General features: G+C 42.1%; 1 protein-coding gene across 2 annotated transcripts in view; it reads right to left on the bottom strand.

The window, feature by feature from the left end:
- PTPRG (protein tyrosine phosphatase receptor type G) overlaps window positions 1-23814 on the bottom strand; it is an 822458-nt gene that overhangs the window by 128285 nt on the left and 670359 nt on the right. For both annotated transcript variants that reach the window (XM_007499993.3, XM_007499994.3), the window contains exons 9-12: window positions 14834-15018; window positions 11030-11138; window positions 5074-5123; window positions 1671-2448 (exon numbers count right to left, since the gene is read on the bottom strand). In XM_007499993.3, coding sequence (XP_007500055.1) covers window positions 1671-2448; window positions 5074-5123; window positions 11030-11138; window positions 14834-15018 — 1122 coding nt within the window. The remainder of the gene's footprint in view (window positions 1-1670; window positions 2449-5073; window positions 5124-11029; window positions 11139-14833; window positions 15019-23814) is intronic.

Below are 23814 nucleotides of genomic sequence, written 5' to 3'. Positions count from 1 at the left end.
ACTCATGCTGCATACACACATGCACACATACCCTCTCACTGGATCTATTATCTATCTATCTATCTATCTATCTATCTATCTATCTATCTATCTATCTATCTATTATCTAGTCATCCATCCATCATCCATCCATCCATCCACCCATCAATACATCCATCTGTTTGTCCATCCATCCAACCATCTGTTTGTCAATCTTTCCATCCATCCATCCATCATCCATCCATCAATATATCCATCTGTCTGTCCATCCATCCAACCATCTGTTTGTCAATCTTTCCATCCATCCATCCATCATCCACCCATCCATCCATCAATACATCCATCTGTCTGTCCATCCATCCAACCATCTGTTTGTCAATCTTTCCATCCATCCATCCATCATCCATCCATCAATACATCCATCTGTCTGTCCATCCATCCAACCATCTGTTTGTCAGTCCTTCCATCCATCCATCCATCATGCATCCATCCATCCTTCCATCAATACATCCATCTGTCTGTCCATCCATCCAACCATCTGTTTGTCAGTCCTTCCATCCATCCATCCATCCATCCATCCATCCATCCATCATCTATACATCCATCTGTCTGTCTGTCCATCCATCTAACCATCTGTCAATCCATCCATCCGTCTGTCCGTCCATCCGTCCATCTGTCCATCCATCCATCCGTCTATCATCCATAATTATTCTATCATCTATTAATCACATATCAATTTATTATGTCTGTCTGTCTCTCTCCCCATAGTTATTTCTTCCTTTGTTTCCCCCACTAGAATGTAAGTTCCTGGAGGGTAGGAACTGTTTTTGTCTTGGCTTGCTTTGTATTCCCAGTGCATATCTTAGTGCCTGGCACTTAGTAGGTCTTGTTTGTGGGCTGACTGGCTGCAGAGCTCCTCCCCCATGCCTTAGACAGTTGCCTAGAGGCTCTGGACAGTCAAATTACTGGCTAATGGACACCCAACCGGCATGGGTCAAAGGCAAGAGCCAAAGGTCTCCCTGAGGCCAAGGTCAGTCTCTGCCCACCGCGCCGTAGGTAGTCTCTCTGGTACTGGAGTATAAGTATCTTTTAGCACAGAGAATAACACAATACAGTCCGAGTCACAGTCACGGGAGCTCTGTGGACGCCTCTTCCATCCCCTTCAGTTTTTAGACGATAAACCTAAGGCCAGCAGGTGACATTGGGGGCCGAGGACAGAGCATCAGGCCTGGAGTCTGGCAGAACGGAGCTTGAATCTGGCCTCAGCCACGTACTAGCTGCGTCCCCCTGGGTAAATCGCTTAACCCTGCGTGCCTCGGTTCCCTCCTCTGTAAAAAGGGACAAGAACGCTAGGATCTACCGTGTATTGTTGTGAGGATGCACGCGATAATCACTGCAAAGCTCTCGGCACAGGGCAGGCACTACGTTTAGAAGTACCTTCTGTCTCAGAACTGACACCAAGTATTGGTTCCAAGGCGAAAGAGCAGTGAGAGCCGGGCCGGATTTGAACCCTGGTCCTCCTGACTTCAGGCCCAGGGAACTCTCATTCTGTGACTTATGCAAGGTCTTAGGAGCGGCGGGCAGCAGGATTCGGGTTCGAATCCAGCCTCTGTGAATCCGAACCCAACCCTGCCTCCCTCCTAGACCCCCCTCCCTCACTTGGGGGGCGATCGGGCTCTCTGTCTCCTTACCTGGATTCACAGTGATGAATTTATCATCCGGGAATCGGTCCCCCCTGGAGCTCGGCTTTTTGGACGGCGTCTCCGGTCTCCTCGGAGCGCCTCCCGCGTCCTGTGGGCCCGTGACCGTGGAGGGCACTTGGGTGGAGGCGACGGGCTCCGCGCTGGGCTCTGCGGCCGTCTCCCTTCTCTCGCCACCCGGCTCTGTAGGGAGGACGCTGGGCTCTGGCTCTGGGCCAGCTCTAGTTTCATTTTGGTCCTCCTCTACAGTCCGGTCCGGAGCGGCCGGCCCCAGGGTGGGCTCGGTTCTGTTCTGGACCTCGGTGCTGTGCGTCACGCCGCTCTTTTCCTTCTTTTCGGCGTCCTTCTCTCCCTCCTCCTCGTGCTCCCTTTCGCCGTCCTCGCTCTCGCTCTTCTCGTCCTTCTCTCCCTCCTCGGCGCCTTCGCCGTCCTTGGTCAGGGCCGAGTCGCCCTCGGGGGCCGGAGAAGACAAAGCCTCCGTGGTGGCCACCACAGCTCGGGCCGACTGTTTGCTGGCCGAAGCCGCGGTCGGGAGGCGGGTGGGCCACACGGTGCTGGGGAAGGAGGAGATGCCGCCGCCGCTGAAGCCGAGGCCGGCCAGCAGCGTGCTGGTCACCACCGAGGCCACCGTCGCCTGGCTCCCGCTCGAGGACGGACCCATCCCGGTGGCCATCGACACGAAGGAGAAGGGGATGCCCGAGGACGTCCAAGTGGAAGAGCCGGAGCTGATGGGGGCCATGTCGGCAGAGGAAGCGGGAGAAGCTGTAGGCTTGAAGGGATCGCGGGGGGTTCGGGAAGGGGACAAAGAAGGAAACAAAGCCGGGAGAGTGTCAGTAAGTGGTCCAGGGAAGATCACACTGGAGGCTTTTCATTCTTACCAATTCCCAACGATTAAAATCCCATGATGGATAATAATAATAATAATAGCTTGACCTGCAATTTCATTTTTATGGAAACTCCTTCTTCCAATGCATAGTACCACCCTCTTCTCCAAAGCAGATCGTCTAAAGAGTATTCTAGAGGTTAAGGGACTCGACTAGGGTCACACCACCATGATGTGTCATCCATCAGCCCTTATATCATGTTGCTTCTAGGCTTGGTAGTGAAATCAGAAAGACCTGAGTTCAAATCAAGGCTTGAAAACATGCTATCTTCAAGATCCTGGCCAATTCCCTTAATTTGTTTGCCTCAACTTCCTCATGTGTCAGAGGGTGAGAATACACCACCTCCCTCGCAGAGATCTTATGGGGATCAAATGGGATAATATTTGTAAAGTGCTTAGCACGATGCCTAGCGGCCAGAAGGCACTTGATAAATGTTTAATCCCTTCTTCTGCCTAAAAAATAGATGCTATTTCTATAGTACATTAAATCCAGAGAATTCAAGTTAGAAAGACCTTAGAGATCATCTAGTCCCAGGAGCCCCTACCTGCCAAATGGGCAATTGTCCCCCCTCACCATTTTTTCCCTTCCAAGAATCTGATCTACCTTTTCTATGAGTCAAAATATAAACCAAGAACATTTTCTGTTCCTTGACAGTTCAGCCTGCCTCCTAGAACACTAACATCAGGAGGTCTCCCAGAGATCACCCACCCCACTGGTCCTCTAACATCCGGGTCTCAGGACTCTTTTATCCTCCTCTTAGTTATCGAGGACCTCAGTGAGCTTGTGTTTCTGGGAGTATCTCTATCACGATTTACCATATTTGACATGGAAACATCTTAGTATTATTAGGAAAGAATCTTGACCTTGTAGACCCCCTCAAAGGATTGTGGGGAGTTCTCAGATCCTAATTCTGGAGCTCCTGCACTAGTCTAGCCTCTTCATTTAAAAAAGGAGGTCCTTGAATCCCAGAGAGGCGACATGACTCGGAGGTGCCTCGGCGTAGGACAAATCTGAGGACTGGGGCTATTTCTACTAGTTAGGTGACTGTGGAAAGGTCACAGCTTTTCTGAAATGTAGCTTCTTCATCATCAAATAACAACCGCAAACATTAAACTCCCCTAGTTCTCTCTCCATGGTACCCTGATCTCATTTACTTTTGTCAAATGGATTTTAGGATCCTAGCTCTGGAGTTGGAAGGGATTTACAAAGTCATCTAGTCTAACCCTTTTGTTTTACTGATGAGCAAATGGAAACCCAGAAAGCAGATTGTTTTGTGGGTGATCTTGGGCAAGTCACCCATCACCAGAGGCAGGATTCGAACCCACGAATGGATGACTGAGATATTACTGTAATATAGAATAATACGAATTGAACTGGTCTTTAGATGGTGCAGCAGCTAGAGTATCTAGAGCGTTTGATTTGGAATCAGGAAAATGTGAGTTCAAGTCCTGTTGCAAACAGTTGTGTGGCTTTGGACCAATCATTTAACTTCTCTCAGTCTTACTTTCTTCATCTTTAAAATGGGGACAGTTACCACTTTTACCTCAGAGGCTTGTGGCGAAGATCCAATGAGTTAATACAGGTTAAGGATTTTCTAAAGCTCAAAGCCCTGCATAAATGGGGACTGTTATTTGTATAATAATATATTGCATTACACATATATGCATATATATAATAATGCAATATTAGTATAAATTAGAATAAATTAGAATTCACAATGTCAAATACTTGGATGTGAATCAGAATTTGCTCTGTTTAGTCTGACTCTTTGTGACCTCATTTGGAATTTTCTGGGCAAAGATCAGCGGGGAAGGCTTGCTATGTCCTTCTCCAGTTCACTTGACAGAGAAGAAAACTGAGGCAAACAGGGTTGCAGGACTTGCTTGGGGCTCCTATGGGTCTCAGGTCAGCTTCAGGCTTGGCACTCTACCCTCTGCCTCCCCCAGATGCCCCAGAGTCACAGGAGGTTTGGTGTGGCCCCTCCCACCCTCTTCTTTTATGGATGAGAAGGCTCCTGCCGGTCCTAAAATTCTATGATTTCATTAACAATTTAAGTGTTTAATAGAGCCGTAGAATTTAAAAGCTTATAAAGGTGTATAAAGCAAGGTTATTGCTGCAGCTCCTGGGGAGAGGAGGAGAAATACAGAGCTGGAAGGAGCCTCGGAGGTGACTGAGCCAAACCGATGCCTTTTTCCAGAAGAGGAAACTGAGGCAAAAGGATCGCCCTGCACGGCACTGAGCCTGGTCAGACTACAAATGTTTCCGGGTCCTTGCACACCAAATGGGGCACCCCTTGGGCTACCTCTTTCTACAATGGCTAGTGAAGCGGCATCAATTCTAAGGAATGAAACATAGGGCCAGGTTTGGGCTAGCTGAATGAACTGGTGCTTTCACGGGAAGCTGGAGCCAAGGCACCTTCATAGAAGAGTTTAGCGACTAACTGCTGCCACCTGGTGGTCGTTGCTCAAACTGCGGGCAAATGAGATTGAAAAAAGAAATTCATTACTTACCACTCCAGTTTTAACAATTCGGGTCCCTTGGAATATTCGAGTGGTATTGGCTAGAGGGGGAAAAAGAAAGTGCATTTCAAGACCGTTTTCTTTAAGCAATTCCACAGCCAACCCTGAAACTATAGGCTTGGGCTGCTTATTTACAAGAAACATTTTATTATTGTTGCAATTAAGAAGCTGGGCATTTTGGGATAGTTAATAGGAAAAAAAACCCCAAAACAAACAAAAATCAGGATCTTACACACACATGGCCAGCACTGACAATGAGCAGAAGTGCTAATGATCCTGTCACACTCAGCATGTGCAGAAGGCCAGGCACATAGTAGGTCCTTAAAATTCTGAATGATTTGTCTTGGAAGCAGTGGCTTATTTGGGGGTTTTCTACAACCCTTCCATTCATTTTGAATATTCTAGCCATGGAAATGAGGAAAGGGAAAATCACTCCATGCCAGTGATACAATACAGAAGAAAGTTTTTCTTTCTTTCTTTCTTTCTTTCTTTCTTTCTTTCTTTCTTTCTTTCTTTCTTTCTTTCTTTCTTTCTTTCTTTCTTTCTTTCTTTCTTTCTTTCTTTCTTTCTTTTTCTTTCTTTCCTTCCTTCCTTCCTTCCTTCCTTCCTTCCTTCCTTCCTTCCTTCCTTCCTTCCTTTTTCTTCCTCTCTCCCTCCGTTTCTCTCTCTCCCTCCCTCCCTCCCCTTTATTTCTTTCTCTTGTAAATTAAGAAAGTAGAAAACAAAATCCCTCTGACCACTAGTTGCTAAAAGATGGCCCTGAGCTAGCCTGTATTTTTCTCTCTGATATGAGCAGGTGTGGGTAACTTCCTTTCTTTTTACTGAGTTTGGTGTTTAGGTATCAGTAGTAAGAAAGGTTCCCCAAAGGTCTGGTTTCCTGTGATCATACTCTCAAGGTAGGCAGGGAGCAACCAGCACCTGAACCGTTAAAGTGGTAATATTGCCCCCCCCCAGACCCTTCAATGCCCTCAAACTTAATATCTCCCAGACTTGGCTAATTTCATGTTTGGTTATTGAGTCACTCGGTCAGGTCTGATTCTTCGTGACTCCATTGACTGCAGTACGCCGGTTTCTTCTATCCTCCATTATCTCTTGAATTCCATGTTAGCATAGCCTTCATCGATGGTGTGTTGATACATGTTTAACACCCAGCTCTCAGGAAAAAAAATGTGCTTAGGGCATATATTAATGTTTAATCTGCATTATTAAAATTGTCTCCATCCTTTTGAAAATCTAAATAAGCAACGCTAAATAAATCGTACTCTGATGTGTCACATTTGTTATTCCAAAGTCTAAATGCTCACATAAAAAAACGAACACGTTTCTTCTGTGAATTCATTTGAACTGGCACCAGCACATCCCTGTCCTTAACTCTTAGGAAGTTTTCATCAACTTTAACTGGTGGGAAATCTCCTGATCTGGAGTAGAAGATAAGCTCCTTGAGGCCAGGCACTGTTCTAATTTTTGGTTTTGTATGTCCAGTGCCTGGGATGATTCCTGGTGCTCAGTAGGTGCTTAATAAGTACAATTTGAATTGAACTGAATGAGGACATCTGGTCTTTTGCACCTATCACCTCATTCTCACAGACTTGACATCTGGGGGCCAAAGAGAATGAGTCTTTTACAAACATTTTAGCTGGACTTAAGGTCCAAAACCAAATGCCTAGCATTTATGAAAGACCTACTTATGTGCTGGGCAATGAGACATAGATACCCCAAAAAAGCAAGGCATGATTCTCACTCTTACAGAGCTAATAGTATCTCTTGATCCTCTGCCATTGGGCTTCCTCATTTTATAATATTCTTCCTTGCACATCTGATGGTCCATCCAAATTGGACTAAAAGCTGCATCCATACCTTGATGCTCCATCGTCTGCCTCCTTGTATTTGCTTTGGTCCCTCCCCTGTACCTCTCAAAATCCATGGCCTCCTATGAGGAATAATGTATGGGCCACCCCCTCTTTCAAACCTCCTCTGATCTCCAACTATTAATACTTCCTCCTTAATTTTCCTGGCACTGTATTACTTGGCACTTGTATTACTTACTATTTGACTTCTTAGTGAAATATAAGCTCCCTGGGAGCAGTGGCTATTTTGCTTTTGCCTTTGTACCACCAGTGCCTAGTACTGTGCCTGACACATAGCAAACACTGGATAAATGCTTTGAGTTGAAATGAATGATATGTAGGAGGCCATCAGATATTCTCCCTGCAATCTTCTCTTCAGGCTGAAGATGTGATATGGCCACCAGCAAGGTCGCCATCTTGGTCATGACAATCTTGCCCACTTTGGATTAATGAGCTCCCTCTCTTGAAAACAATTACAGTGTCTCTGACTGGCCACTGAGAGTGATGAGAGGCATTTAGAAGTGACCCAATGGATTCAGTTTTACTTTGATGATTTGGGGTAACATATACACTTTGGAAGAATATTAATGCTAAAGTCAAATAAGTCAACGAGCCATTTATGAAGTGCCTTCCATGGGCCAGTCACTGGGCTAAGTGCTAAGGATACAAGGAAAGGAGAACAACTCCTTGGAGTGCAATGAAAAGGACTTTCTGGAGAGAGTCCAATGGAAACCAACCGAATTTGCTAAAGAACAAAACAGAGAACTCTAAGAAGAGACATCAAAGTCTGGGATGAGGGGGATGCTCATGTAGCCTAAAGGAAAGCAAAGGCTGAAGAGAAAGAGTACATTTGATTAGAGTTTTCATAAGGAGATGCTAACTCTTCTGATCTCCAGAGAAAACCACGTAGGAGGAATTGGATTTAAATTTAAAAAGGAGAACGCTGATTTTCCTATCAGAACAAATTTAAAACTAGAGGGGTGAGTAAAGAGGAGACAGGGAATGTTCTTAGCAGTCAGTCAGTGAACATTTATTAAGTGCCTACCTATATGTCTGGCATTGTATGAAATGCTGGGGCTACAAAGGCAGGGAAGGGACAGTTCCTGCCCTCAAGAAGCTTACAGCCTCACAGGGGAGGCAACTTGCAAATGACTCTAAGTGCAAACAAACTAAAGAGGATAAATCAGAGCTAATCAAGAGAGGGAAAGAAGAAATATCAAGAAGAGGAGGCATTAGGAGGATCTCATGTCAGTGGCTCTAACTTACTCAAACCACAAGTATGCATTAAGTTCTACCATTTTGGAATCCATAACATTATGAATCAAAATGCATTTAAATTCTCTTAAAAAAGTAAAACAAACTCAAATATTTGCTCTGACCACAGATTTAAAAAAAATGCTTGTTTTCTGTCTTAGAATGAATATGGAGTATTGGTTCCAAGGCATAAGAGTGGTAAGGAAAGGCAATTGGGGTTAAGTGACTTGCCCAGGGTCACCCAGCTAGGAAGTTTCTGAGACCAGATTTGAACCCAGGATTCTCTGTCTTTTGGTCTGGTACTCTATCCACTGAGTCACCTAGCTGCCCCTGAGCACAGACTCTTAAGAGTTAGATCCTCTTTTTCTTTTAAATCCCTAATAATGCAAATCACACATGGTAAAAAAGTAGCCTTTCAAATGCTAAAAAACATGACCTGGTTTCAAGTATTAGCCAACAAGCCCTCAGCTGTCCCATTCTCACCCTGTCCTGCCTGGCCCCAGAGTGACACTCCTTCAATAACTTCAGAGGCTGTGCTTTCATCAGGGTAAGTCATTCCTCTACCACAGTCTACAATCCCTCCATGACTCCATGGATAGCCTTGGAGAGCTGATGTGGCTGAAAGGTCATCCCTTGTGACCAAGCTGGTCCTGAGGCTCTTCAAACTTAGCCAAAACAAACCCTCTGCCCGTCACTGACTGTACTCAAGAGTTTTCTCTGCTTGGCAAGGATGGCCAACGCTTACACTCTGCTGGCATTGCCTTTGGAATCCTAGGGCCAACTCCATGTTGCAACAAGTCATCAAAATAGACCATGGCAGGGGGAGGGAGCATATTGCCCATCTAGAAATAGACATCTAGAATCCAAAACCATTTAGTGCTTAGCACTGAGGTTCAAAAAGTTTCTAATAATTTGGAATCTTAAAAAATGGGAAAATGGACAAACATGGAATAAAATCTTTCTTGATCTAAGTGCCAGGATGAAAAGAAATTCCAGACCTTTACATGGGACAAGAATGAAAGAGCTGTGCCTTCCTTTATTGTATCATCTTGTGTACCCATGGAGGAGATGGCGGGATGGATGCAAAAGCCATTTTGATGGCAGGTCAAGTTTCCTATAGTGTTTGCTTATCTATGTGCAATATGGTTTTAGAAATTAACCAAAAATAAACACATTAAGAATCTATGGTTAGAGATGAGTCCGTTTAGAGGATCACACAAAGTGCTTGAAAGGAAAAAAAAGTGATTTCCCACAAATCATTGGGTCCTATGACTTAAAATATTCCTGACTTCAAATTTATTGCTGACAAGGCCTTTTGGATTACGTTATATTGCAAACATTTAATTTTTCAAACCTTACACAGAAGCCAAAGATCACGGTGGCCGATTAATCTGAAAAGGCAGTTCTGCAGATTCCAAATTCTTGGTCTGAGCACCTGGGAGACCTAATAATGATTTATGTCTCTAAAGTTCCCGAGCCCTGGTCCCAGACGCCTCTGACTTTGGCCTCCTTCTCTCCCGTTCGCCGGGCACAGATGAGGGCCCAGCCTGCAATCCAATTGCTCTGGGTGGAAGGGAGCCAACTCATTTATGGCACTGGTAGATTCCAGCAAGGCTGATTTATTTATGAAACAAGGCAGCCCAGCTCATTCCAATTAGTTTGAATGGAAGGGTAAGATAAATGTTAACATTAACATGGAATATTTAAATATTAAATGCTTCTTTATAGATCACTGGTCCTTGGGGAGTTATTGGAAAAGTTGACTGGGCCTGGTCTGACTTGGTCCAAGAATTACTGCTGTCTTTCCTGACCATGGCCCAGAACCATACCAAAAGAATAGTAGCTTGCATTTTGGAAGCTATAAACGACTTGTTATCATTCTCCCACAGAGTTTCACAAAAAGTAAACATTCATTCAGTGCTTGTTTCTTCACGTGGAGTCCTTTTTCTTTTGTCAAGATTTTTGGTTCCATGCGGCTATGATGTTTTCTGATTCTTTTATAGGATTTGGGGACCATACTGAGAACTGTGATAAAGCCAGCATTCACCAACACTTGTCAAAAGAAAAAATGGATGCTCTGGAGAGGATGGGTCTTTTTGGAGGTGTGGGGGGAAATGGAGGGAGTAATATACCTTCGGCGCTTCAGTTATGAGGAATCGTAAGAACACGGAGCATCCGTAGTGTCTAATGAATGGTTCTGAGTCAATGGGAACTAATTCCAGCAGTCATTGAGGGCCTGAATAATTAGAGCTAAATGCCGACTCTTTGCTTGAGAGTTAAAAATGTCAGAAATTTGAACTTTGAATGAGTGAATGAAAAATCATTTATTAAGTGCTTACTATGTGCTGGAGACAAACAGAAAATATAAAAATCCAAATAAAGATGCCCAAAACACACTTGATGGGTTTCTCTGTCCAGATGTTCCTGAGATAGCTGCAAACCAAATCACCCAAGAATTCTGAAGGAAAGTCCAAGATGGTGATAAGAATGACAGGCTTTAAGTGGAACGGGTGATATGGCCACAAATGGTCATAATCCATTTATGGATTAAAATGCCTAAATCTTTAGCTCTCTAGACTGGAAAAAACCTTGATCTCCTCCTTCAATCTTCTGATTCACACAATATTGTAGTTACAAGATAGCTAGCGCGTATTAGAATTTTGCTTTTGTGTTTTAAGACTGAATATAACTATCTAACATTTACCCTGATTAGGAAAACAATTCGTGAAGCAACTAATAATAGTCCTTTGCCTATAGATCTCGACAGGTTAGGAAGATGATAAATAAAGGAGAGAGGAAAAAGGAGAGGAATCAATATTGCCCACCAAAAGAAGTATATACTTTACCTTGAAACAACATTGTTTGGCTAAAATCGCTGCGCATGTCATTTCTGCATATAGCCTGAACTCTGAAGAGATAAAGGCTATCGGGTGAAACATGGCTAATGATGGCTTTCTGCATTTTCAAGAAAAAGACAGAAGTTAGTTTGTTTTAGAGAAAAACATCATTTTGTTCCCTTCCTTCCCCAACCAAAAAAATCCCATGCTACCCCAAAAGGTTAGTACACTGCCTTAGGCATTGTTCAAGAGGAATTCAACCAGCTCTGTTTCTTCTTGACCAAGATGGAGGGTTCAGACCTGGGAATCCACCGGGTGACAGAACTCCCAGTGAAGGGATTGTCTTCACCAGTTTAGCCTGATGAGAGCTTTAAAGAGTCTGTTGGGGCCCTTAAGACATTAAGTATCTTGTTCTGGGCCACAGCGCCAGTTGTTTTTTCAGAGTGAGGTCTTGAAACTAGGTTTCCTAGGCTTTGAGTATGGATCCGTATCTACTCTCACAGTCTGGTCGTCAAAAGATCATTTGTTTCCAAGGAGAATCAGTTACCACTTGACCTACTACCAGACTATGGAGTCAATTGGAAAATTAAAGGGGAAAAAAGAAAGATGCAAAAATATTATTTTTGTGGGGAAATAGGGTCATTTAAAGCCATAACAAATACTATTATAAAGTCCCTGATGATGGATTTTATCTCTTCTCCTCCTGACATATGCAAAGATCAATGGCTTGGGCTAAGCATCAACTCAACCTCTGGATTTTTCAAGGGGACATCTGGTACAATGCACCGAAGGAGTGTATTGGCTCTTGAGTCAGAGAGACTTGGGTTCAAATCATGCCTCTGATATAAAACGACCTGTATGACTTTCTGTAAGTCATTTCATTTTCCCTGGTCTTACTTCCCTTTTGCATGAAATAATGAGATTGAATTCTAAGTCCTCCAAGTTCCCTTTGAGCTCTCTGTCAATAAACTCTGGTTTTGTAGAAAACGTACATGGGGCACCATATTGTTTTCTACCTCAAACTCCACTAATTGCAGTAATGAATCATCTTGCTAGGAGAGGCCACCTTAAGACATTTTCGCAGCAATTTAATGACTCTTTTTATTTTTTTAACCCTATCCTACCATCTTAGAATTAATACTCTGCATTGGTTCCAAGGCAGAAGAGAGGTATGGCTAAACAATGGGGATTAAGTCACTTGTCCAGAGCAAGTTACATAGCTGGGAAATATCTGAGATCAGATTTGAACCCAAGACCTCCTGTCTCTAAGTCTAGCTTTCAATCTGCTGAGCCACCTAGCTACTCCCTAATCTAATGAATCTTGAAGGATATAGCTCAACTATCACTAAGGCCATAATCTGCCTTTTTTGAGGGTAGGAAAAATTAATTCCATCTATCCCAAATAAGATAATAATGAAAATGTGGGTGAAAAATGTGCTCTCAAAACATATTCTTTCTTCCATTCCTTCTCTTTTGGGATGAATCCATGACTGATTCTCTTGACCTCTGACCCTATTTTCCCTTTCAGAGTAAAGCCCCCATGACCCCAAGCAGGGATTTACTAGGATGCATTTATAGCCTGTATCTATCTATTCATCACAGCCCGTTTAATTATTTTTCTGCCCAGAATGAGAAGCTATCCAAGTGCCTCGATAGTTTCTGCTGATTAATACGAGCCATCTTTACTTCAGACAGAGGAAAATCCCTTAAGGACTTGCAGTTATGACAAGGGAAAGGTTAAAATACATCATAACCTTGGGTGCCTTTCAAGAGATTCCTCTCTGATTTTATGAAGCTCATCACTCCCTAATGTGACCCAGATAACAACGTCTAGTGGGGGAAATTGAAGATATAAATGGAAATGAAGTAAGGGAATCTTCATCTAAAGAAATAAGAAAAGTATTATTCTATAACTGATTGAATGAGCCCAGAGGACTATGTATTTGAAAAAGGGGGGAAAATGATAACAGTCATTAAGAATTTCACTCTGAGCTATTGCATTTTTCATGGGCATACACAATTACTGATTTCATTATTCCAAAGGCTGCCTTTGATTAACAATAAGTGAAGCCTTTGAAACCAGAATATGTCACATTGATTCTTTGGCCAACGACTTTGGAAGATGAACACAAGTGGAAGGCTTGGTGGGAAGGAGGAGGGGGCGTCTTAAATGTTCCTCTGCAGGCCTGGATTTCTCCAGGACTGAAGGGCCATGGCTTCTTGGAAGATGGCGGCTATTCTGCTTTATTCTGGGCTTTAGAGGGAGATGGGCATATGTGGGACAAAGTCAGCTGCAGGGGTTCTCCAGGCTGCTTCTTCCTGAATATTCATTATTATCTCAGGACAGATCATGCTTTTCTTGTACATTCATCTCTCATAAGATTATAGGACCTTACATATAGAGTTGAAAAAAGGCTCTAGAGGTCATCTAGCCAAAATTCTTTGTTACATATGAGGAAACTGAGATAGGAGAGGATGGGAACCTTAGAAGCTCTCTATTCCAGTCCCCTCTCATTTTGCAGGTAGAGAAACAGAAGCCTAGAAAAGTTGAATACCTAATGGTTTAGAGTGGAAGGGGGCCTTCAAGGCCATTTAGGCCAAACTCTTCAACTTAGAGTTGAGGAAACTGAGATAAGAGAGATGAAATGAATCATATTCAAGGCTCCCCAGGTAGAAAGGTGGAAGAGCTGGGATTAGATCTCAGATCTTGTGGTTCTAAAATCAGCAGGAAAATGGATCATCCTTTCCACTGGCTACCAATCAGCTGAAAGGGATTAGGGAGCTCATTTACTCCAAATACACTGTTCTTCTCACTGAACCATCAGTATCATGTAGGATAGATAAGGTGGCAAGGCTTGTTCTACCACTGCCATTTTGTATTCCCATGTCTAGATATGTGCACCTCCCTTCAGGACTAGCACTTCTAAGATTAACATGGCTTCTGAACCTCTCTCTACCCCTGATTTTATGGAAGAGAATTTTAAAAGGCACATAATTATGTTACACAGGAACATGATTAAATTGATTGTCACCCATTCACATGGGGAAATACGAGCATATAATTAATACTAAGAGGTCAGAGGATCATCATTTTCAAGCTAAAATGGACCTCAGGGGCCATTTGACCCAACTTCATCATTTAAGAAATGGGAAAACTGTAAATTTGTTCAAGGTCATTCTGGTAATAAGTAGCAAAGCCAAGATTTGAACCCAGGTGCCTTGCTCCAAAACCATTATTCTTTCCCCAACTGTATCACACAATACAAGGTGTACAAAGAAATTGGTACCATATTTGTTTCATGAAAGGAGTTTAACAAGACTCCTTCTTTGCCAATTGTTGGAAATAATTTATTTAATATTGGAATTAGATGACCTTAGAGCTATGTGAATAGTAACTATACCCCATAAAAGAAGAAATTCAGGTGATAATGAATGCACCAATAAAATAGGTTTTTAAAGAGTCATTAAAAAAGTAGATTTATAATTATTTAAATTAATCTAAATATAAGTGGTTACTAAGCAAGTCTAGTTGGTTGCTGGATGTTCAGTGTTAGTCTTGGAATAAAAGGGTTTTAAAAAGTAAAGGTCCTAATCTGAGCCCCTGATAAGAAATCTGTGGCTTTGGTGGCCCCACTAATTAGCTTTGCCATCATTTCTCTATTTTTGACCAGGGCAGTTAGAAGTGAGGTGAATAGAGTCTAGGGTTTCATGGGCAATGTCCCTTGGATTAATGCCTTCCTCATCCAGTGAGGACAAAGTACCCCATGAGTGGATGGGGAAATAAAGATGGCAGCCATGATGCCATGGCTTTACCAAGTCTTTGTCGCTATCCTTGGTAAATGTCTTTTCCTTTTCATCCTCGTTTTTTGTCCAGCTGTAGGAGATCATATAATTCATAAGTGGAGGGTGGTAGATGGTCTCCGGCTGGCTCCAGGTCACCAGTAAGGCTGTCCGATTTACTGGATGAACTTTCATGTTGACCGGTGGAGTGCTACAAACTGGGCAGAAATAAGAAGGATCTCAGATGGGGTTATTCAGGAATAAAAAAGAGAAAACAGAGCATTTCCTCTGGACCACCTTTGTTCCACCCCCACCATCTGGTATAACCCCAGGGCTTTTCTCTTTCTTGTTTTTGTTAAGAGATTAATACAGAAGAAATTCTTCTACTTCAACAGAAAGAGCATCATATAATGCAAAGAATGCTGAACTTGGAATCAGGAAGACTACAGATCCAGCTTGATAGCCATAATCAAGTCACTTCACTTTTTCTGAGTCTCATCTGGAAAACGGGGCCAATAGTACCAGCCTTATTGGGTTGTCTTGAAGATCAAACAAGATAATGTAAAGAACCGTGTGACACCCAAAAACACACTGTAAATGTCAGTAATTAGAAACCCAGAATCAAAATCGTGGAGTTATCTTGGGCTCTTTTCTTACTATGACCTCCATGATTGTGCTTCTCTCTAACACCCCCTTTCTGTGCTCCCTCTATTCCTCAGCTGGTTAACAGCCTCATAACTTTTCACCTGGACTACTGCAATAGCATCTGATTGGTCTCTCTGCCTCTAATCTCTTCTTCCCCCTGATCCATCTGCACTTGGTTTGCTAGGTTGGTTTTCCTAAAGCAAAGCTCCAATTAAGTTACTCTCCCACTAAAATTATCAGAGGCTCCCTGTGGACTACAGAATAAATCCCAAACTTCTTAGCATGGCATTCAAGAATCTATTTTGTAAACCTTTACTTTCTGTTTTAAAATTAATACTAAATACTAGTAAAAATACTAATAGTATTGGTTCCAAGGCAGAAGAGAGGTAAAGGCTAAGCAATTAAGATTAAGAGACTTGCCTTGTGTCACAGCTAAGAAGTATCTGAGGTCAAATTTGAACCTAGGACTTGTCTTCAGGACTGAGTTATCTAGATGCCCCCTGAAGGATCTATTTTAATTTTTTTAACCCCTTATTTTCTATCTTAGTAACAACTCTAAGACTAGGCAAACAGGGTTAAGTGACTTGCCCAAGGTCACACTGTTAGGAGGAATCTGAGTCCTGATTTGAACCCAGGTCATCTTGACTCAGGCCAGGCATTCTATCCATGGTGCTACCCCCAACCTATCTTAACTTCCTAATTTTATTCCCTACTGCTCCCCTATGTGCCCTAATATGTTGCTCAGAACCCTCTGAATATGCTCGATGCTGTAATACAACTCTGCTATGCCTCTACCATAACGACAGAAGGATGTGCTCTTGTCTCTCCCATTCTCCCTGGTGAAACTCAACATGTCTCTCCAGTTTAGTCTGAAATACTTTTATCTTCTAGAAGTCTTTCCTGATGCATCTCCACTTTCTTTTCCAGAATTCTTTCACGGCACTTAACTAACACTGCTTTGCATCACAGTCATCAACTAATCAATTATGAAGCATTTTATTAAGTACCTCCTATGTGCCTAACACTGTGCTAAATGCTGTAGAAAGAGTAGAAAATGGAATGGTCCTCTGCTTTGGGACACGTATGTATGGGTCATACACTAGAGGGATGGAGAGGTGGACAGACAAAGGTATAAAATAAAAAAAAAATTAAATTATTCTACAAAAACATCTTGGGAAGGAGAAGAGGCACTGTCAGCTGAGGGGGAGGATTTGGGCAAAGCTTCTTTGAGGAGATGGCACAAGAGCTACTTTTGGAAGGAAGTGAGGAATTCCAAGTTGTACAGTGGAGAAGAGAGAGCCTTCTTGGCATAGCCAATGCAAGAAAGAGCATGAAGGCAAAAAGAGATGAATTAGGATTTGGGGAAGCAGCAATAAAGTATATTTGACTGGACATTAGCGTATAGGAAGAGGAATGATGCCTTAATAAGAGAGAGATTCCCAACAAGGTTAGAGAGGGCTTTAAATGCCCAATATGGGAGTCTGTTTTATCCCATCTGTATCCCATCTGGAGAGAGAGGAGGAATTATCTCATAGGGTCTTCCCATGTCAATGAATAAATAAATATAAACAAATAAATAAAAATATTAATATATTTTAAATTTAAAAACCTAAGTTAAGTCTTTTAAAATACTTAAAAGATTCTGAAACAAAGATAGACTACTCAACTCACTTCCAACTATGATTTTCTAGTATACACTCACATTCCCTTCTCAGTATCATCCAATGGAAACTTACAAACATTAGGAACTCTCTTTCCTTCCCCCTCTCCAGCTAGGTTCCCTCCAAGCTCACAGAGAAGACTGGGTGTTCTCCTTGTTCACCCAGATCCTTGGCTTTAAATCCTGAGCTCCTCTGTGGTAGCCGAGGTCAGTTTCTTTAGTGCTTACAGAGACAAATCGAGGTTTGGCCAGAGAGACACTGGCTGATGCCACAGAGGAGAGAAGGGGTCAAATAAATGAATGAGGCATTCCCGGGGTTCTGCACATCACTGAAGAATAGCAAGTTGTTTGGTGTGCAAAGAATGTCCCAAAGATTAACTTCAGACAGAACAGGCAGGAAGAGAAGGTGGAAGTTACAAGCAGGATACACTAGATGGCAATAACGGACTAATAAACAATCCCATCTCCCAAAAGGTAATTTGCCTTTTTCTAAGTTCTACAGTTATGATGCAAAAAATGAGCAAAGGTCTCCCCAGCCTGTTTCTAAATAGCATCTCTGAACCAAGGAGTCCCATCTTCGGCATACCTTCTGTGCACAAAAGGAATAATGACAAACTTGGCTCATCATACTCGGGAGAGATGCCATTTCTTACTGTCTGGGCACCTCCAATTCTTTCCGATTAAACCCCCCTTTCCTGAAATCATCACCCTTGGCACTGCTCAATTGGAGAAATGGTACACATATGTGTTTTTTAAATTGGTCTGCTGACCTAAACTGAATAGTGTAAAACTACATCTACAGTGCCTTGGATTCTGGAGTGGCCATGTGGTGGAAGAGGAAGAGGGCTGGATTTGGAGGTGAGGAGACCGGGGTTCAAATCTTGTCACTACTGCTGTGTAAGACAGTCTAAATTGAGCAACCTCCTTAAATGGTTAACCCATAGTACGTTTCCTATAAGTCAATAATGTATCTCTCTCTCTCTCCATCCATCCATCTATCATCTATCTCTCTCTCAATCCATCTATCATCTATCAATCCATCCATCTATTAATATCCATCTACCTATCTGTCTGTCTATGTATCCAGCCATCTATCATCTATCTATCAATCCATCCATCTATTAATCTATCTATATATCTGTCTATCCATCCAACATCTATCTCTCTATCCATTTATTTATCATCTATCTATCAATCCATCCATCTATTAATCTATCTATATATCTGTCTATCCATCCAACATCTATCTCTCTATCCATTTATTTATCATCTATCTATCAATCCATCCATCTATTAATCTATCTATATATCTGTCTATCCATCCAACATCTATCTCTCTATCCATTTATTTATCATCTATCTATCAATCCATCCATCTATTAATCTATCTATATATCTGTCTATCCATCCAACATCTATCTCTCTATCCATTTATTTATCATCTATCTATCAATCCATCCATCTATTAATCCATCTATCTATGTCTATCCATCCATTCATCCATCCATCATCCATCTATTTGCTTATGTCTGTCTATATGTGCATGCATATAGATACACAATACATATATAGACACATAGAGGTGGTATACATACAGAAACAAGCAATTATGTATGTAGATGCATGTACATTTATGGGCACATATAAACACATTAGGTATATATGTCTATACACATATATGCACACATATGTGTATAGTTGAAAATACATGTGCATGTATAGGTATTATCTATATGCATGTGTATGCAAATGTACCCCATATATAGGAATATAGGATGTCCTCCAAATCATGGTTCAGTTTTAAGCTTAAGAGCACTTTGCAACTTTGACAGCACTAAATAAATGTCATTTATTAGGATCCATAGTAATTATTTAAAAGTTTTAATTTGATTCAGCTGAATATCTGTAGCCCCAAATTCATTCAGATAGAAACATGAATAAGGATTGAGCCTGGACCTGTGATTTCCCCGCTATAGGAAACTCCCAGATGAGGAAATCTCTTTGGCCAATGCCTGTCAGTGTCTTCCTCACAATTTAGCAGTTTTTGAGAGTTGCCTAAGTAGAGGTTCTCAAAAAATGGCCCAGGGATCCACTGAGGTTTCAGGAACTTTTATAAGTAGTTTATGAGGCCAGAACTATTTCCATTATAATAAGATGTTTTATTTTCTAATATGATAAACATTGATAAAGTGCAGCCAGGTGGTGCAATGGATAGAATGCTGGACCTGGATTTGGGAAGACTCATTTTTCTGAGCTCAAATCTGACCTCAGACATTTACTAGCTGGGTGATCCTGAGCAAGTCACTTAAGCCTGTTTGCCTCAGTTTGCTCATCTATAAAATAGGCTGAAGATGGTAATGGCCAACCACTCCAGTATCTTTGCCAAGAAGATCCCAAATGGGATCATGAAGAGTTGGACATGAATAAACAAAGATAAATAGTGATAGATATAAGGCACACAAAGAAAAGGTCCTTGGTAGTGTGCTCAATCATTTGTGGCTTCATCTAGAAACTGTGGGAATGAAGAAGGATCTCTTCTAGAAGGTAGTGGCCTTTGAGCTGACCTATGAGCCAATGAGGGCTTCTAAGAGGTGGCAGTGATGCCCAGTGGGCATCCTACATCCCTGGTTTCAGAAGGAGGGGATGGCACTTTGCCATGTTTGATTTGAGGGAAGCGATCTAGGATTTAAACTTGGAGATGGCTTGGTTGCAGGATTATCAGCTAGCGCATTCCCAGGGAGATCAGGAACCTTGGTTTCTGTCCAGACTTGTTATGTCCATTTTCTCCTCATCACTTGTAGGTCACAATTCCTGGATTCCTTCAAGACTTAGCTCAGACTCCACTATAGAAGACCTTCTTGGTTTTGCCTGCCACAAGCTTTTCCTTCTAATGCCCTCTTCCATTTACTTTTTATATATCTTGTATGAACATGTTTTCATACATGAACATGAGAAGGTAAACTCTTTGAGGGCAGGGAAATTTTTTTTTTGGTTTTTCTTTGAATTCCTAAAGCTTAGCCCATTGCATGACAAAGCATCTAGTAAATGTTGTTGATTGACTGATTGATTTTACAGTTTATTAAAATATCATTATTATTCTATTTATTAAAATATGACAAATTCCTCTTTCATCAAGTGAGTATAAAATTCATTTCCTCTGGGGATTGGGTGGGCACAAATAGCCAGGATTCCTTTTATCAAACACAAACATCAGATTCACCCCCGTGAACAAGTCTGAGGAATTCCTAGTCCTTGTGTAGTCTGCAATCCACCGGGTGGCATGTGGCCTTTCCCTTCGTGTTATGTTTGACACTGAAAGGGGAAAAAAAATCTAGCAGGATCCATGACATCAAAACAAAGCCTTTGGCTCACTGTGCTCAGGAACATCAGCTAGGAACTCTTCCAAGGAAACTAGCAAATAACCAGAGCTGGAAAGGATAGCAGGGAAATCACTTCCTTGAGGAAGCACTGTGTAGAAGGCTGGATCAGTAGGAGAAGGGAACAAGGATGGATTGTGTGCCTACTGTGTGCCAGGGCTATGAAAATATTATCTCATTGGATCCCTTTCCACTGGGACTCAGAAAGACCTGGGCTCAAATTTTGCCTCTGTTATTTACTAGCTGTGTCAATACAGCAAAGTCATTTAAAATCAGCTTCTTCAGCTAGGAAAATGAGATTAAACTATAGAATATATCCTTGTAGCATATCGATTTCACAGGACTGTCCTGTGGCTGAAATGGGAAAATTCTGGGAATTTCCAAAGGGCTATAAAAATTAAAGCTGTCACGATGATTCCGGAGGCAGAACACTTTCAGCTGTGTTGGTGGAACCATCGCCAGACTACAGTCTAAGTTTGCTGGTACCAGACTGCCACCTTGAGCCCATCTCTTTAGCCATCCCAGAAGGCCTCTGGTCATGCATTTCAAACTCTCCCTGGGCAGGTGCTCCTGACATCAGTGGTCCCTTTCACCAGGGTCGATTACTACCCAGACGTTTGATGACTTTTCACAGACTTCTGAGATGATGTGGTTTGCCCACTTGGGAATTTGCCTTTAGTGAACCGACTTTAATTAGGATCCAAGACTTTGTCAAACAACAAACAATCTCTAGCACAGCAACTCAGGTCCCTTGCTTCCAAATCAGTGCCCAAGATATTTTCTCAGGTGCTCTCCATGTAAATGTTTCTCCTATTTAGTGCTAGAGGTTAAACTAACACCATATACACTCTGTTTGAAAGTCATTGTAAACTCCCCAGTCTTCTAAATGCCCTCAAGTCGGGGCCCCCCCCCATCCTTTTCCCTAGTATGTTTCACACAGATACTGATCCTGAGCGACAGGAATAGCACTCCCCAAGTGGAGCAATTTAGTCGAGATTTCCTATTGCACCATTCCTGACAACATAAGTGAAATCAGTGCCTCTTCCTGGACTTAGGAGCTTCTTGCTATTATATCCCACTCTGAGATTCTGTTGAAGGATTCATCTTGGCCTCAGCTGGTGCTATTGTCTGGGGAATTCCATGAGCCTATGAGTTAAGGAAGACAGAGAGGTGACCAGCTTCCCAAATAAAAGGACTGTGTGTGTGTGTGTGTGTGTGTGTGTATGTGAGAAAGAGAGAGAGAGAGAGAGAGAAAGAGAGAGAGAGAGAGAGAGAGAGAGAGAGAGAGAGAGAGAGAGAGAGAGAGAGAGAGAGAATAAATTGTACTAATGCCTTTTTTTTTTTTAACATAACAGTCTTCTGGAAATATTCCAACCCCACCTCCTCAGCCCACTGAACCCTCCATTGGAACAAAGAAAAATAGCTAAGCAACAAATACTTAACACCGTGACTGCATCTGAAAATGTTTTCCACATCAGTCCTAGTAGTTTCTTGTATTTCTGCCAGAAGAAAGAAATGTTTTTTTTTTCATTGTCTGTTCTCTAGGACCATTCTTGCTTTTTTAAAAAATTGTTCAGAGATCAAGTTGTTTTTTTTTCCCAAAATAATTTTTTCATTTATTTTCTGTCCTCAAAACAGGCATAAGTTGGGCATACCAAGAAACTTCATTTGATTATTGCTATTATTAGTTTTGGTTCTGTGAGTTAGACCTGTCGTTTTATTCATTATGCCAAATCCACACACTGGCACCTGTTCTGTGATTTCGTCTTAGAGAAATGGGACTGTGGTGGGGGATGTTGGGAGATTAAGGGAGCCAACCAGGGTTAGAGAGTCGGAGATAGGAGTCGACCAGAATCTTTCTGGCTTTGTGCTCAGTCCTTTCTCCACTGTGGCAGACCTGGCCTTCACACTCTACATACACTTATGATAATCACTGTGTTTATTGAAGTTTGGGTTCTGCTTATTTCATCACCTCTATTCAAAGAGAATTTCTCCTGTTCCTTTGACCCATCCATATTCAGAATTTTTTAAATTGTACAGAAATATCCCATTACATTCATACGTAATTATTTTTTTGGAGGGGACAGTGGGTGGGTGTTCTATGATGATGTAAATTCCTAGAGGGCAGGGATAGTTTTTGCTCCTGTTTGTTCTCTAGTAATTATCAGGAAACTTGGCATTTAGCAAGTACTTAATCAATGTTTGGGTAGACTGACTGATTGCTTAGTATCTAGGTCAAAAGGAATAGTTTAGGCACTTTTCTGGCATGATGCAAATTGATATTTGCCAAAGTTGAACCAAACCACATGTCATCAGCAGTGTATTGGTTCACCTGCCTTCCCACTAGAAAAGGGTTCATAAAGAAAAAGCAAATATTTCAGTAGCCTGTGTAGACTGGCTGGAGGGCACTGGTCTGCTTGATTTTCACAATGCAACTCAACAGTCCTCAAGTCAGGAGGGGGAGTCCTTTTGGCAGAATCCAAAGAAATGGCCTGGGGAAAGACTTTCATATTTTGAAGGGCAATATCAAAGTGGTACTGGGAATCACAAAACACCCCAAAGCAAGTCATGTACAAGAACAACTTTCAAGTCCAAGAGGTCTCTTGGCATCCCCTTCTCCCCTGTCAAGACTATGGAAAAATACAAACTCCGAATCTCACGGATGGAAGCGTTTTCTCTGGGAAGAATTAAAATGACAGCAGGCTGTTCGCAGCTGCTACGTGATTTTCTCCCGGCAATGTCCTTATTTGGGGAAGAGACAATTTAGCAATAATCATTTTCAGTTCACACTCCCCCCCCCCACTTCATTTTTCCTTGTCTGTAAAATGGGGATAATAATGCCAGCCTTGTGGAGATGTCACTGGGATTATTATTTAATGTTTGCAAAGAGCTTGGAAGGTGAAAAGAGCTCTGGGTAAGTGCTAAGCATTATTATTACTGCCTTGTGTTCACAGATGTAACTCCTGTCACTACCTCTTATGGATTCCTTTCATTGTGCTAATTATCCTTTGTGTAATAAAGTTTTCCATCAGACTCCCTCTTTTCTCGGGGCTTTCTTTGCTTTAGGTTGCTCTCTCTGACAGAAGAGATTTACATAGTTACTCAAAGTTCTTTCGGGAGCTCCACGGTCTTCAGTGTTGGATGAAGAGAGTATATGGAAGACTGGAAGGAGAATTGGCTTTATAGTGGGCAAGCCACAACATTTCTGGGCTTTCTTGGCTTAGCTGTAGAATGAGAGGGTTAGCCTCGATGATTTCAAAGGTCCCTTCCAGCTTAGAATCCATGACCTGGTGAACTCCAGTTTAATCAGCACCCTTCCATAACCAAAAAAA

The sequence above is a fragment of the Monodelphis domestica genome, chromosome 7, assembly GCF_027887165.1.
Source record: "Monodelphis domestica isolate mMonDom1 chromosome 7, mMonDom1.pri, whole genome shotgun sequence".
In the NCBI taxonomy this organism is placed as follows: Eukaryota; Metazoa; Chordata; class Mammalia; order Didelphimorphia; family Didelphidae; genus Monodelphis; species Monodelphis domestica.
Note: the sequence above shows the minus strand (reverse complement) of the source record. Positions and strands in the feature narration are given on the sequence as shown.